Source organism: Struthio camelus, chromosome W (genome assembly GCF_040807025.1).
Source record: "Struthio camelus isolate bStrCam1 chromosome W, bStrCam1.hap1, whole genome shotgun sequence".
Classification (NCBI taxonomy): domain Eukaryota; kingdom Metazoa; phylum Chordata; class Aves; order Struthioniformes; family Struthionidae; genus Struthio; species Struthio camelus.
In genome coordinates this window covers 40,935,706-40,950,716 of record NC_090981.1, presented here as the reverse complement: position 1 = coordinate 40,950,716, position 15,011 = coordinate 40,935,706, and the positions used below count along the sequence as shown (strand labels likewise).

General features: G+C 41.2%; 1 protein-coding gene across 1 annotated transcript in view; it reads right to left on the bottom strand.

Moving 5' to 3' along the window:
• Positions 1 to 315: 315 nt before the first annotated feature.
• The window catches only part of LOC104152981 (microtubule-associated protein 1B), a 73,796-nt gene continuing 59,100 nt past the window's right edge, over positions 316 to 15,011 (bottom strand). Inside the window, exons 5-7 of the mRNA XM_068925262.1 lie at positions 7,510 to 14,518; positions 5,038 to 5,276; positions 316 to 3,921 (exon numbers count right to left, since the gene is read on the bottom strand). Of these exons, the coding sequence (XP_068781363.1) occupies positions 3,766 to 3,921; positions 5,038 to 5,276; positions 7,510 to 14,518 (7,404 nt within the window). The 3' untranslated portion in view covers positions 316 to 3,765. The remainder of the gene's footprint in view (positions 3,922 to 5,037; positions 5,277 to 7,509; positions 14,519 to 15,011) is intronic.

Genomic DNA, 15,011 nt, shown 5'->3' with positions numbered 1-15,011 from the left:
TTATTTTAAATAGCAAACGTTTTTAAACCAGGTGAATAATATAATTGCATTCTAAGAAATGCTTACCCCTAGTTGCTTTTAGTGTTTTGTTCAATTATTAGGTGAAAAGATGAAAGCTTACAGTTTCTTTCAAGTGTAAACATTATACTTTTTCCTTTTCTAATAAATCCAGACCAACAAAATTACTATTTCTCTCAAAACATCATCACTGAGCAAGAACCTCTGGCGACAGATGAACAAAGAGAAGCATATGACAGAAATGTCCCAAATGCACAGTAAGCGCTCGTTGGAGCTGACTTGCTTGTGGTGGGAGGGATTCAAAATTCAATTAAAAATTGATTAAATCTTAGTAAATGAGTACCGGGACTCTCCTAAAATGCATAAGCTATCATAGACAATTAAAAAAAAACATTCATATACACAGTTAGCTCCATTCACCACAGTATGTCAGGTAATCAAAAAAAATCAAAAGTGATTTCTATGAAAGATGGAGTGAAAAGTAGAGGTCAGTGAAGTCAGGCCCACCACAAGACTTTGAAAAGGCATGCAAGAGAGGCCCTGATCAAGTTCAGGAGTGGGATGTGATCTCTAAAGTTAATTCTTCTTTGAATTTAAGGTTAAGCAGTATAGTAATAGCACAAAGATCATGACTGGGGATGCTATTATGGATAATACCATCACTTAAATGGAGTGTCCTTTACACTCAAATATTGAATCTTTATAATTAGAGAAATCAATATCAAACCATGCTCCTAGAAATCTGTGCTGATCAACAGCACTCATCATTAATGTACACGGTACATTTTGATGACTGTTCCTAAACTAATTGTGCAGTATTACGACTAGCACAGTTAGATTAGTTCCACTGGCAGGAAAGACATCAAGGGCAAGAGGAGCGAATGGAGGAGTTCGTATCTGTGTTACGCCCAGGCGTGCGGTTGTCGTTTAAAACGTTTAAAAGGGAACGGATGGACCAGGCTTTACAATACCTCGGAGTAGCCAGATTGGGTTTTTAATATTCCTGTAGCAGCAAAAATGAACGTACATGTTCAGATGGGCTGTAACTGCCTATTTTTTTTTAAAACAAATACTTGAGCCATCACAAACTTACTTGGGGAAATTTAAGGCTTGATTCAAATTTCATTTACAGCAGGACCAAATAACGGTAACTTCACTGACTGCAGTGAAATTGTTGCAGATTTACAGGACTTTAAGTGAGATTAGTCTCCGGACCACTGCTATACTTAAACAGATTTTCTGCCAAAGCGGAGCTACAAACTGTTTCAGATTTTGTCACAAAATCAGAAAATCTGTTCCCACCCACTCAAAAAGTTTGAAATCTTACCTATATAAGAAAGTAGACAAAGCAGAAAAAATTGTAGAAATAATACAACTATTCTGCCAAATATTTTGCCTATAACTTTGCAGACTATGTTTTACAAAAGCGATTTTAAGTAAATGATCATAAGCCCAGCCAACATGCTTGTTTTCACAACACATTTCCATCTGCCTTTTGTGCCATAGTCATTCTGTTATCCTTAAGGACTTAAAAGGAATAACAATAAATAAAACAGCATTGCTGGAGATACAAAAGGAAAACATTTAAAATAAATCAAAACCCCCAACAATTGACAAACAGTAATTCACAGCATTAACTGGGCCTCAGGAGCCCACATTTAAAGGGCCCTAAAGCAGTATAAAAAAAAAATTCATAAAAATTAGGAGTGCAAACATATACCTATTAAAAAAAAAGTCCTATCAATGTAAATTTGAAATAAATTAGAAGTAAAGAAAATAAAATGAGGTCATAATTCACTACTTCATGAAACTCAATACCAGCCACAACGGTGAATCATAGAGACCAGCACATATCTCCATGTTGGAGGCCTTTACACCTTCTACATATTCAGATTCACAAACCTACAATGTAACAATATTTTACTTGGCTAAAGCATCTGAGACAAAAAAATCCAAACTGTCTTAAATCATGGAACTGTTGTATATGCTGTTCCTCTGCACGTGATCTAAAGCAGAAGGGAAGGAAGAAAGGAAGGAAGAAGGGAAGGAGGAAAGGAAAGAAGAAGGGAAGGAAAAAAGGAAGGAAGAAAGGAAGGAAGAAGGGAGGATGTGACTTGTTTTAGCTTATCTCTGCTTATTCTATTTTCCTTCAAGATCTTGCGAGGGTTGAGAATCTAGGTTACACCCTTGTAAAGATTAGGCAATCAGCTTTTCAAATCCCATTTTCTGTTGTCATCAAGAGGTTAATTTTATCATTATGAGCCCCCCTCCCTCCCACCAAGGTATTGGCAGTTGTCTATTTTCAATAAATGTTACCGCAATATCCATTCTCACCAGAACCTTAAACAACATTATTCATTTATCTTACAAAACTACTAAAAAAAATTTCCTTCACCTGAAAAATTTTTCTTTGCATTTTCCTGTAAATGAAAACGTTTGTTAAAAATTCATCTATTAAAAGTTCACGCAGCACTAAAAAAAAGGATTCTGTACATTTGTTCCCATATTCACTCTTAAATTAAACAAAATAAGGTAAGACAAAGGAAGATTGAATACTGTACAGACTCGCAGGTAACCTTTTTCACCATCCTGAATGTTTCACTAAGTTTTGCAACTCTGATACTGGACAACACTTCAATCTTGCTTCCACAGTACAAAAGAAGCTTTCAAAAATAATGCTTGTCTTGCCTTGTTGAGTTGTCCAGGTGCATCAATGAAGTGATCACATAACTAACACACGCAATTCATAGCACCAAGCTGTTTGACCAGTCATATAGGCTTCTAGTACCACACATGCACACTCACACTTCTTTACTGGTGTAACTATGATCCTACACAGATGTTTTATAAACTTGCTGTCTCAGCATTAAAAAATAAGTGCATCAAGTTTCTTTGTACATTCAAGTCACTTTCTAAGGCAAATTGTCTACTGTATGTACTCCCAACTGCTTTGGTATTTTGCTTCGGTTAATTGACGTGGGTGTTTAAGCATGTGGACTGGTCAATTCTGAGTGGAGTAAGTGGATTTTCACTGGGAGCGTGCCTTAGACCAACATGTCTGCATGTTGAAAGAAAGGTTTTCGAATTCTGAATGGGGTTCAAACTACTTGCATATTTGGTCTATGATTGTTATGGCATGTCAGTATGCAGAGTTCAAATTAAAGTGGATAACTGCTAATGACTGTTCAGGTTGTACGTCCCTTCCTAGCCACATTCTGTTTCTTTTTATTTTCCAGCTAACTTAATTCTGTAAAGTAAGGACCCCCTTTGCGATAGCTCAGATGGATACAAATTTAAAACTTTCTTTTCATGTTAGAGCATAAGCAGACTGCAGTAAGCGATACATCTATTGCCATGAGACTAATGCAGATCTAATTATTTATTACTTTCTCCTCCTACCCCTCTCTCTCTTTCTCTCTCTCTGTGTTTCTTTAGAGGCCAAATGCCTCTACCTGGCAGAAGTCAGTTGGGGTTGCTAGTGCATGGTTTCCAAATGTTCAGCGGAGATGAAGCTGGATCTGTTTTTTCGCAGTAATTTGAACCCTACTATGGAAATACTGTTATTTCCCTTAGCAATCAGCAAAGACTGAAAAATATTAGTGACTTGCATCACCGTGACACAGTATAGCATTTGGCAGGTATATAGTTCAGCAGTCGAAATAGATGGGTTGAATTTTTAGAAAAGGTGTTTTCAAATTGAAGAATTTCTGGAAACAAAGTTTAATGTTGTGGTGCATGGTCTTGTTCTTACAGTTCAATCTTGCATGCAGGAAAAGATTCATCTTGCATAACAACAGTGCTGCTGCTTGCCAAAACCATGATGTTGAGGTCCTGTTGTTTCTCATGGGTCTCTTGGTACCATTCCCTCATCACTTCTGAGTCATGGGTTGGGATTAAGGTCACCTACAACACAAAACAGGAGAACTCCTGAGGAATGGACTGGGACAAGAAAAACACCTTTTAAGAAGTCCCAGCCAGCAAGTGTGTTTCCCTTTTGCAAAGAGTGGATCTTTAGGCAATAAATACCCAAATAAGTGGATGGATAAGAGAAAATAATTAAATGTATAGGTAGGATTAAATAACCACAAAGAAGCAGTTAATCAAAACAAAAACTTCTTCCTGTAAGGTGCTGAGATGTAGCTTTCCAGAGAAGTAGCAGTCTGTAGTCTGCATTGATCTCTTTTCAGGTTATGACAAAGATTTTTTATTTATGTGTTATGTCAGAAGGGCATATGAAGTTTCTAAGTGTACATGACAACTATATAAACCATGAAACATTCACGTTTTCTCTCCTGCTTACAGACTGCAAGGTTTCCAGAATCCTATATGGTATAGCAATAAGACCAAACAGTATTCAAACACAGTTAAGCCAAATGGCTTTGTCAACTAGGAGCTCCCAATTGTTTTGGACTGAGTTTCACTCTCATTTCCTTCCTCAGATCTCTTGTTGAGGTCCCCAGAGTTTAAATGGGATACGCTAGTTCTGAGATGTTCCTGGGACTGACGGGGGAAGGCTTGGGGTCGTAGTTGTTGGAAACAGCGCTACAGGTATGATAGCGCAGATGAGGAGAACGGTTTAGGGGAGTGGAGGAAGGAGGTGACATGCTGTAAATAACCGTCCCTTCCTCTCTCTCCTATTTACTGTTGTCTCAGTGCTCGCTAGAGAAGAAAGGGCAGCAGCTCTGGTAGAGGCCTAGGACAACAGGTAGCTTGTAGGGGGAATGGTGCCCAGCATCAAGCCACGCAAGCACTGCAACTGCTGTGAGGAGGAGGCAAGTCTGAGTCAGGTTTGTGGCTGCTGTTTTATTCTCCAGAAACAGATGAGAAGAGCCAGAAATGGGGGTGCTGCCAAGTAAGGCCAGCTCTAAGCTTTACCCATGCGTCCTCTCACATCACTAGTGAACAAGGAGCCCTGGCTGCAAACCCCTGCCCTGAGCAGCCGCGGCCTGCTCTTGCTTCCTGTAGTTGTCTCCCAGAAAAGTTTAGATTTCCAGGCAGATACACTAGAGAAGAGCATACCTGCATGTTACTCTCCCATTGGGCCTTGCCCTCCAGCAGGGAGTCCAGAACGGCCCTACTCGGCTCTTCGGCAGCAGCATCGTTCCCGCTCACCACATAGTAGGATGACCGGACCCTCTTGAAAAACTCAACATCAACGTTCTTGCTATTGCTGTGGTTGGGGATGTACACCAGATCCAAATACACCGGGGGTCCTGGAGGCACAGCTGTTGATTTTGTCAGCTTACTATTTCCAGGTCCTTTGGAAACCAAACAACAAAAGAATATATCACAGACTGCCTGAAAAGATGTATTTATTAATTATCGTTATAATTGCTGAGGCGATATTCCCTAAAATAGCTCATGTTGGTTAAGCATCACATAGCTACAGCTGTACTTCTCTGTCCTCTGAAACAATTATCTTGTTACCCTCCTGCATCTAATGACATGTTCCAGTTTAGTTGTATCCAAATCATGGCTGTACTGGGAGGAAAAAAATCGGAATAAATGTAACTGACTATATAATATAATAAAAATTCACTACCACATATAACCAGCAATTGACTGAGCCTTTCCCAGTAATATGCTACTATTGTTCAACAATTGCTATGCAGGGCTGCGATTACTGAATTACCATACAATGAATGGGAATATTATTTTCCAAGGTAAGAAGTACAGCTTTTTGAAAGACTGAGGTATGCATGATTATAACACAACCCCAGCTCTTTGCTCGTGGGGCCGAACAGGAAGCCACGCAGGTCTGAAGCGCCCTTGAGTTTTGAGGTACCAAGGGGTAACAAGGCGTAGCAGCTGTTGAAGTGCTAGGACCATCTTACAGCTGCACAAGGAAGCTCCTATACGCGAGTAGAAGAGAGGAACTTGGGAGGACAGTGAAACTTCCTACAGCAGTTACTTCAGGGAACTAAGAACAAGCGTTTGTTTGCCTGCTGGATCCTTATTTGCATATACAAATTACCCATTTATCACAAAAATGAGGTGGGGGAGCATGTTTTTGCTACCATATTTTAGTGTAATACCTCTTCTAAGAAGAGCTTCAGTCAAAAGGAAGTTCAAACACTCACATAAAAACACTATAAGAGATTCTACTTTTGCTATAAACTGGCCATCAGGATTTGATCAGTGATTGTATTCAGATGATCAGCACTGATATTTTATTAGTCTTCTCATGATGTTACAGAGGATGATGTTTGGTAAACTAAATTATCTGAGCAATACACTGTATTTTAGGGTCATATATTGTCAGGCGAGGAAAGTCCATTGCAATTGTCTAATGCATTCATCATACACCAATATGCCAAATAAGCATCATAATATGATAGGATTTCCTGAATTAGAGATTTTTAAACTATTGGGAATGTTACAAAATCATTTTTTATCGTGAAACAATTTGTGATACATTTGTATGTGTGTGGATACCAACAGTAAATATAACACTACACATGAAATTTTACACTTAAATGTCAATATCAAATAGAACCTTGGTTTCAGCTCTAGCATATACCTGAAAAGTATGCTTCAAAAAAGACGAATCTAATACAGAGCTAAAGTGCTGGAGATGTGTAAGGTACGAGGAGTTATACCGCTGTTTTGAAAAGCATCTACTAACAGATACATGGAAACTAAGGCACAAAAAAAGGAATGGTGGACAGCATAAAATGGGGAGTCTACAGAGAGCTGAATGGTGGTTTGCTTCCACTGAATCCTAGACCTGCTGCTTGTAAAAAGCTTTCAGTAGAACATTGGTCCCGACAACTGCAAAATCAAAGTATCCTCAAAATACTCTGTAACAAGACCTACAGGAAACAACATATTAGCACAATGCCTCCTTGAGTAATCTAATTCATATTTCGTTACTACTAAGTGTACCTAACAGTCATTCAAAATGATATTAACTTCCAATATGTTTAGTCATTACTGATGGCATAGGACTTTTAACTGGATTATGTGATGTACGTGCTTTTGTCACTGAAAGTGCTCTTACTACTGTTCCAATTAAAAAAAAAATCTTTTTAAAACTAATCCAGAAAAGTAATAAAAACATCCAATGTCTACAGAACTTCTGCCTCTCACAATTTTAAACTCCATTTGTTTTTGTTAAAGAGTATCTTGTCTAAATGATTCTTATAAAGAAAAAGTGGCTCATATCACTTCACCTACAGCAGTACTTTCAATTACTAACAATGGCCTAACAATTTAGACAACCAGTACTAAGCTCTTCATATTTGATGCACTTGCTCTAAGTGTTTACATCTGAGTAAACTGACACAACAAGCCTCTCGGAGTACAAAAGCTAATTCAGTGAATTCCATTCATTTAAATGTGGCTGTTACGTGCTGGACTTTTATTTAAAATAGGGACTTTGGTGGGGGGGGGGGGGGAAGGTGCCATGATCTCAGCTGATATAAAGGCAACCTAACCCAATTGCAACAACTAAGAAAACCTTAACACTAGGGAGCTCCTCTCTGTCTTTACCTGTAGTTGCAGTCTTCACTGACTTGGATGTTGTTGAATTTGCTGCATTCTTGGTATCCTTGTCTTTCTCTTCCACTCGAGACTTTACTTCTGGATTTGAGATATTTTTGGTTGCCTTCTCAACAGACTCCTTCTTTTTTGGAGAAGCTGTTTTGGAAATTTTGTCTAAAGATTCTTTTACAGCTGGCTTTGGGGAAGCCACTTGTTTTGATTTACCATCACTTTTCTTAGCAGGAGAGGAAGATTTGGTCTTAGTACCCTGCTTTTTTGTTTTTGTCTTTTCTTTGAGGTCCTTCTTCAAAGGCTTGCCCAAGTTCTGGTCAACAGGCAAAGCCTCTGGATCAACCATGGAGACATCAGGGTGCCTAGGGGAAGGGCTGCGATCTTGCATTGGGACAGGCGGAGGGTCAATGTGTTTGTACGTAATTGTCTTATCTGTTGGAATGGTTTCTGACTCATCTTCTGAGTCAATGTTAGCATCTGCAGTGATGGAAGGGCATTCTTCAGTCTCGGGAGGAACATCCGAGTCCGTCTGAGATGGCGCAGACTCGCTTACTGACGTAGGGGGTGTTTCATCACACTGTCGTGCTGGCAGTTTTCCACCAGAAGGTGGCTGGGCTCCCCCAGATTGAGTTAATGGCTTTTCTTGATCTTGAGACTGTTCTTCACTTGCAAACCACTCTAGGGGATTTGGGTTGATAAATGAGGGTGAAAGTTCGGTTTTAGGGTGTTTATATTCGCAGGAGGACACAAGGCATAAATCAACATCTTGACGGGATTCTGCTAATGATTTTCCTGGAGTAAAATGTCCACTTGCTTCATAGGAATAGCTAGTAGCTTCAGGTGACCTGGTGGCCTTCCCAGTGGTCTCAAATGAGTAATCTGTGGCCTCAGGTGACCTGGTGGCCTTCCCAGTGGTCTCAAATGAGTAATCTGTGGCCTCAGGTGACCTGGTGGCCTTCCCGGTGGTCTCAAATGAGTAATCTGTGGCCTCAGGTGACCTGGTGGCCTTCCCGGTGGTCTCAAATGAGTAATCTGTGGCCTCAGGTGACCTGGTGGCTTTTCCAGTGGTCTCAAATGAGTAATCTGTGGCCTCAGGTGACCTGGTAGCTTTTCCAGTTGTTTCGTAGGAGTAAGCCGTGGCCTCAGGTGACCTGGTGGTTCTCCCTGCTGTCTCATAGCAGTAGCTAATGGCTTCTGGTGACTTAGTGGTTTTCCCTGTTGTCTCATAAGAGTAATCCACAGCATCAGGTGATCTGGTGGCTTTTCCAATTCTCTCGTAGGAATAATCTGTAATCTCAAGTGATTTAGTGGTTTTCCCCATTATCTCATAGGAGTAATCGGTGGCCTCGGGTGATCTGGTGGTTTTCCCCATTATCTCATAGGAGTAATCGGTGGCCTCGGGTGATCTGCTGGTTTTCCCCGTTGTCTCATAGGAGTAATCTGTGGCCTCGGGTGATCTGCTGGTTTTCCCCGTTGTCTCATAGGAGTAATCTGTGGCCTCGGGTGATCTGCTGGTTTTCCCCGTTGTCTCATAGGCGTAATCTGTGGCCTCGGGTGATCTGCTGGTTTTCCCCGTTGTCTCATAGGCGTAATCTGTGGCCTCGGGTGACCTGGTGGTTTTCCCCATTGTCTCATAGGCATAATCTGTGGCCTCAGGTGACCTGGTGGTTTTCCCTGTCTTCTCATAGGCATAATCTGTGGCCTCAGGTGACCTCACGGTTTTCCCCATTGTCTCATAGGCATAATCTGTGGTTTCAGGTGACCTTGTAGTTTTTTCTGTTGCCTCATAGGAATAATCTGTGGCCTGAGGTGATCTAGTAGGTTTTCCAATTGACTCATAAGAGTAGCTAATATCCTCTGGTGACCTTGTAGTTTTCTCAGTTGCCTCATAAGAGTAACTCAGTTCTTCTGGTGACCTGCTACTTTTCTCCGAATCTTCTTTTTCCGGAGAGGCTAAAGATTCTGGACTATGCTTTGTTAGTGGTTCTTGTAATGTGCCAGCTTGATAGTCAAATGCTTTGTCAGAGGACACTTGCAGCGACAACGATGATGCGTGACTCGCTGACATTGCTTCTGTGACTGCAGGAGGTGAATCTGGAAAACTAGGGGAGTATAGAGGAGAGGATTCCCTTGGAGTTAATGGAGATAAGTCAGACTTTGGTGACAGCTTTTCTCCCAGGCTCTGTACCTTTTCTGAGGTAAAAGAATGTAGTGACATATCTCTGGGTGGAACAGCACCTGAAAAAGTTTCCTCTGGCAGTGGTGAAGTTACCTGGGAAGGTGTATGAGCTGATGAAGTTGAGGATGAAGCTTCAATTTGAGAAACTGAAATAATTTCTGAAATATCCTTCTCCTGAGAGTAAGATGTTTGCTCAACAGGGGAAATCTTCTGTGCAAAAGTAGGCTCCTGTACATCTGAAGGGCTATAATCTACTTCAGTTGGTCCATTTTCAGATATATGATGAATACTAGTGCCTACAGTAGGATATTCTGGAGACTGTCTACTAAAGTCCATTGCTAAAGACTGCTCAGGGGACTCTTGACCAAATTCTACTGACATAGTTGACTGCTCAGGAGACCTATGATCGTGCACTGGTGTTCTTGATTTTGCGGTTTTAGGTGAGAAATCTGGTGGAGAAATTGACATGGGCCTTGGGCACTCTTCCTTAGATGGAGACATTTCTGTTTCCTGGAACGTTGTTGGTGTTTGTACAACTGACACCGAAAGAGAATCATCAACTTCTGTAGAGTGAGGGGATCCAACTTCGGCATGCAAAGAAGGAGATACGTCATCAGTAGTTGGTTCTGGAAATGAACTAGTAGCAACTGATGCTGTAGAGACAGAAGCAACTCCTTCCATATGGGAATAGGTATCTTCTGCTACAACCTCATCAACAGGCGTTGCAGACTTGTCAGAAACAGTGCCTTCAGAAATTGACATTTTAGTGTCTTCTTTTAAGGAACCAAACTGACTGATATCAATTTGAGTAGGTGAGAGATCACCTGCTAACTTCCGCTCATCCAAGACCAGTGAAGACTGAGAGCTGCTGGGCTCTGTATCCTCCGTTTTCCTTTCTAGGCTGAAGCCTTCTTTAATTGCCATGAATTCCATGCTTTTTTCATCCTGTTTTTCTTGGTAAAGGCCCACAGAGCTGGCTTCAGAAGTTGGGCTTATCTGGACAGGCGATCTTTCTCTTTCAGTTTTACTCTCAGAAGGACTTTCATAATCTCTGGTGGGAGACTTTACATCAGCACTCAAAAATGTATCATAAGAGGTCTCTGAACCTATCAGTGGTGGACTCCGTAAAGGTGAGAGAACTTTTTCAATAGGAGATTCTGAATCTGGCACAGGCTCATCCATAGGGCTTATTCTGGGTTTTGCAGACTCATCTTTGACTTCACTGAATTCAAAGCTAACTGGAGTTTCTCCTGACTTTTCAGTGAGTTCAGAAGAAAGCTGACTGGATTTTTCATCAGTGGGAGACTGATAATAAGGTGTGTGGCCAGCACTACCAGCAGCAGACTGTGAGGGAGATGCTACTTCTAATGTTTTCTCTTCAGGGCTTGCACAGGGCTCCTCAGGTACTTCCTGATGTGCGTCAGGCAAAGTAGCAATGGGCACAGGCTCAGCTGAGACCTTGATCTCACTGGGAGTGAGGGAGAAGTTCACACTCCGTTCACTCAGTGGTGTTCTGGCAACTGGTGATGGAGGGGACAAACTCTCAGCTGGACTCTTGGTTGGACTATGTCTTCCACCAACATCTTCTGGATAGGTTTCTTGGATTTCTAATTTGGCAGTGCCTTGGATTTCACTTTCTTTTTGCCGGTATACTTCTTGGAAGGCAGATTTGCAGAATTTGTCTTCCTCTAATGAAGAAGGTGGCGAGATGGTAGAAGCTGAGGCATTATAGTCTTTACCTTCTGTGGCCTCTGTTTTGGATCCTTCAGATAATCCATTGAAAGCATCCGGAAGTGGAGAGAGTTTAGGTCTACTAAACTCTTGAGAATACAGTGATGTCTCATATTTGGTAATGTTCACATACTCCTGAGAAGGTGACTCACTTTCCTCATTGGTAGTTTCATCACTCATGACATCCCGGGGTGTAGACATTTCATCCATTGGAGTTGGTTCACTGGATATTTCGATGGTAGACTGTGTATAACCTGAAGTAGCAGTGAATTCTTCAGGTTGGTCTTCTCTATTTTCTTCATCAGAAACAGTGGCTTCACTTTCTGAACCACCAGGTAATGTCTCATCGTGGATAGAAGAAGCCGGCTCAACTGCTGGAGACTGAGGTTCTGAGCGTTTAGTTGGTGTAATTATGAGCAGGCCATATTTATCTTCAACTTCACCAGCTTCTGCAGCTTTGTCCACTACAGCCATCACGTAATCTTCTTCAGCTTCTATTTTTTCAGTCTCCTCTTCATCTCTGATATCTTCTGCTTTGTCTTCCTCCTCCTCTTCAGTCTCTTCAGTTTCTGCCTTTTCCACTGCTTCTTCCCTGTCTTCCTCAGCCCGTTCATCTGATGCCTCATAGTCTGCCTTTTCAATATATTTTTCATCTTTAATTCTAGCATCCACTTCAGCCAGTATTTTTTCTGACCTCTCTTCTATTTTTCTTACTTCCTCCATATACTGTTTTGTGGTGTCTAGCGGTGTCTTTTCTTCCTCATCTTCTCGTTCTTCAGCTTCTTCTGTCTCTGCCTTTTCTTCATAGTCCCCTGCTTCAGATGATTCCTCTAAGCCAGTTCCTTCATCTTCAAACTTCTCAATGTCATCAACCCTGTGCTTTTCCACAGGCTCCAATTCTTCAGGTGTCTGTTCGCATTCACCCTCAGCTTCTGTGGTAGTTATGCCTTCATCAGAGGACTCAGCAGGTCCTTCATGATCTAATTTTTCTTTTTGGACTGTGCCAGTGAGTTTCAGTTCATCCTCTATGAGTGCAACTTGAGGTTTTGTTTCTTTTATTGTTTCTACCTCTTCAGCTTTTAATTCTTCAAAGTCCTTTGTCAAATCCTCTGGTGAAGACATGAGGGATCTCTCAGCTTCAAGTTCTTTTCCATTAGCTGTAATTTCTGCAGCGACTACTGTTGCTACAGTTGTGGCAGCGGCTCCAACTGCCGCAAGGGCAGCTTGCGCTCCATTAACTTTGATCTCCTTCTTCACAGTCTTAATTTTCCCTTTTTCCTTTGGCTTTCCAGCAGGTACTGGTTCTTTTTTAGCAGGTTCCTCCTTCTTTTGTGGTTTAGGCTTTGCTGCTGGTTTTTTGGCTTCAGTTGAAGGAGTAGATGTCTTCTTTGTTTCTTTAGGAAGCTTTTTGATGTCCTTTTTAGCTTCTTTTTCTTCTTTCTTAATTTCCTTCTTCTCCTCTTTTTTAGCTTCCTTTTTAGCTTCCTTTGGTGGAGCTTCTTTCTTCACTTCCTTTTTAGCTTCCTTCTTCTCCTCCTTCTTCACCTCTTTTTTAACTTCTTTCTTGATCTCTTCCTTTTTGGGTTTTTCCTCTTTTTTGATAGGTGTTTTCTCCTCTTTCTTAGGAACCTCTTTCTTTGGTTTTTCTTTCTCCTCTTTCTTTTCTTCAGGTTTTGCTTTGACTTCTTTTTTCACTGGCTTCTCCTTTGCCACTTTTGGTTTTACATCTGTAGCTTGTTTTTCAGCCGTTTCAGGTTTCACTAACTGTTCTTCTTTACTTGTTACATCTTTTTCTGCCACTATAGGTTTGGTCTCAACTTTTGCTGGTTTCTCTTTTTTAACTGGAACTTTTTCTTTGCTTTCTACTTTCTGAGGCTTTTCTGGTGCTGGACTAGGTTTTGGTGGTTCTGGTGTTTCTTCTTTAGATTCTTTTCTGACTGTCTTGCTTGGCGGCGTCTTTGCAGCAGGCTTAAGACTCTCCTTGCTGTCTGTTCGTTGTTTCAGCTTTGCTTGTTTCACAGCTGGACTAGCGATGTTCCCAGTTAGGTCCTTCTGTGTAACCATCGGTTGTTTAAGGAAGTCTAAATGTTTGAGTTTTTCCAGTCCTTCTAGAATATTATATTGGGTACTGTTTCCAGGAAACAGAACTCGAATAATTTTTTCAGCAGGATTAGCTGGATGCCACACAATCAGGGATGAGACAGAGGTGAAATAGGATAACGGAATATCTACTTCTTGGCCATTTGGTAGCAGGAATTCAGCTTTATCTTTATCAGTACCACTCCACTGTTGCATAAAATATTGCATCTCTTTGCTGTTTTTCACAGGATTAAGCACATACATCTCAAGTTTGCCAACTCCCATTTTCTGAAATAAAATGATGGGGTCAATGGTATTTCCTACGTTTCTAAAAAGAGGTTCTGGTTTCATAGACAACTTATTTAAATACTGGAGAGTAAAACAAGCTTCTTCTACACTCCTTTTTACTCTAAAGTTAGGATCAAGGTTCTTCAGGTTTTCAGGTACATTGAGGAATACCACTCCTAAATCAGGTGAGATCAGATTTTTCATCCAGTCACTGTTGGTCGTAGACCCTTGGGACTGTTCCTCTTCTAATTCAGCTATCTTTCGCTGAAGCATGCTATTGATTCCTGGCAGGTTATCATCTCCAATGTGAGTGAGCAGAATGGAATCGACTCTGTCCAAATGTCGGATAAGTTTCCAGAAGCAAGATTTTCTTTCGGATCCTCCATTGATAAGCATGTTAAATCCATTCACTGCAAACAGTGCAGAGTCCCCTCTTCCACCCGGAAAAATGTAACAGCAGGGTTTGGAGAGTTTCAAAAAGCCTCCTGAGGTTGGAGGTTCCAAAATGTCAAATGGTGATGGCACTTCTACTGATTCTGACAGATATTCTGTGAATTCAGAGAGTCCTTCCATTTCGGGCAATATGGAAGCTGAGTTGAGTTTAATGTTAATAAAGTCTTGAAGGTTGTGTCTGTCAAGGTTGGAATTTTTCCAGTCCCCTTCCTCAGGGCAGAAGAGAGTTAAGCTGGCTTTGTTGGCAGGGTGTGTAGTGCTCAATAATTCACCGATCTATGGATGTAAAACAAAGACAAAAAGATGCATGTAAATTCATTTTTTTTAATGACAATTAATGTCAAAATACAATATCCCCTGTCCAGATAAAACCTTTTTCATTCACTTTGGCACTGGTGAGCACCAGTCACAGAAGCTAAGGGAATCTGTTGCTATAATTAGTCCACTGCTGTATTTTTTTAAATACAAAGGAGCAGCTAATTCTTGTTTCCTTCCTCAATGCCTAAAGGAGGAAAGTACTGCAAGGTTTCCCTTTTCCCTCCTCCATCCTTTTACAGCAAGCTTTTATGAGGACTATGGGGTTAACACTATCAGCAGTGTCACTGTGTTTGCCATTGGCTCACGAGTCTCTACACTGCCCCAAACCACCCAGAAGAGCTGGCCAAACACCTTTGGGAAACAGCGCACCCTCAGGCAACACCTGCAGCCTAGGGGAGGCCAGTGCCCCCTGGGGCAGGTCCCCTTCTTCACCCCTCTCACACAGGCTGTA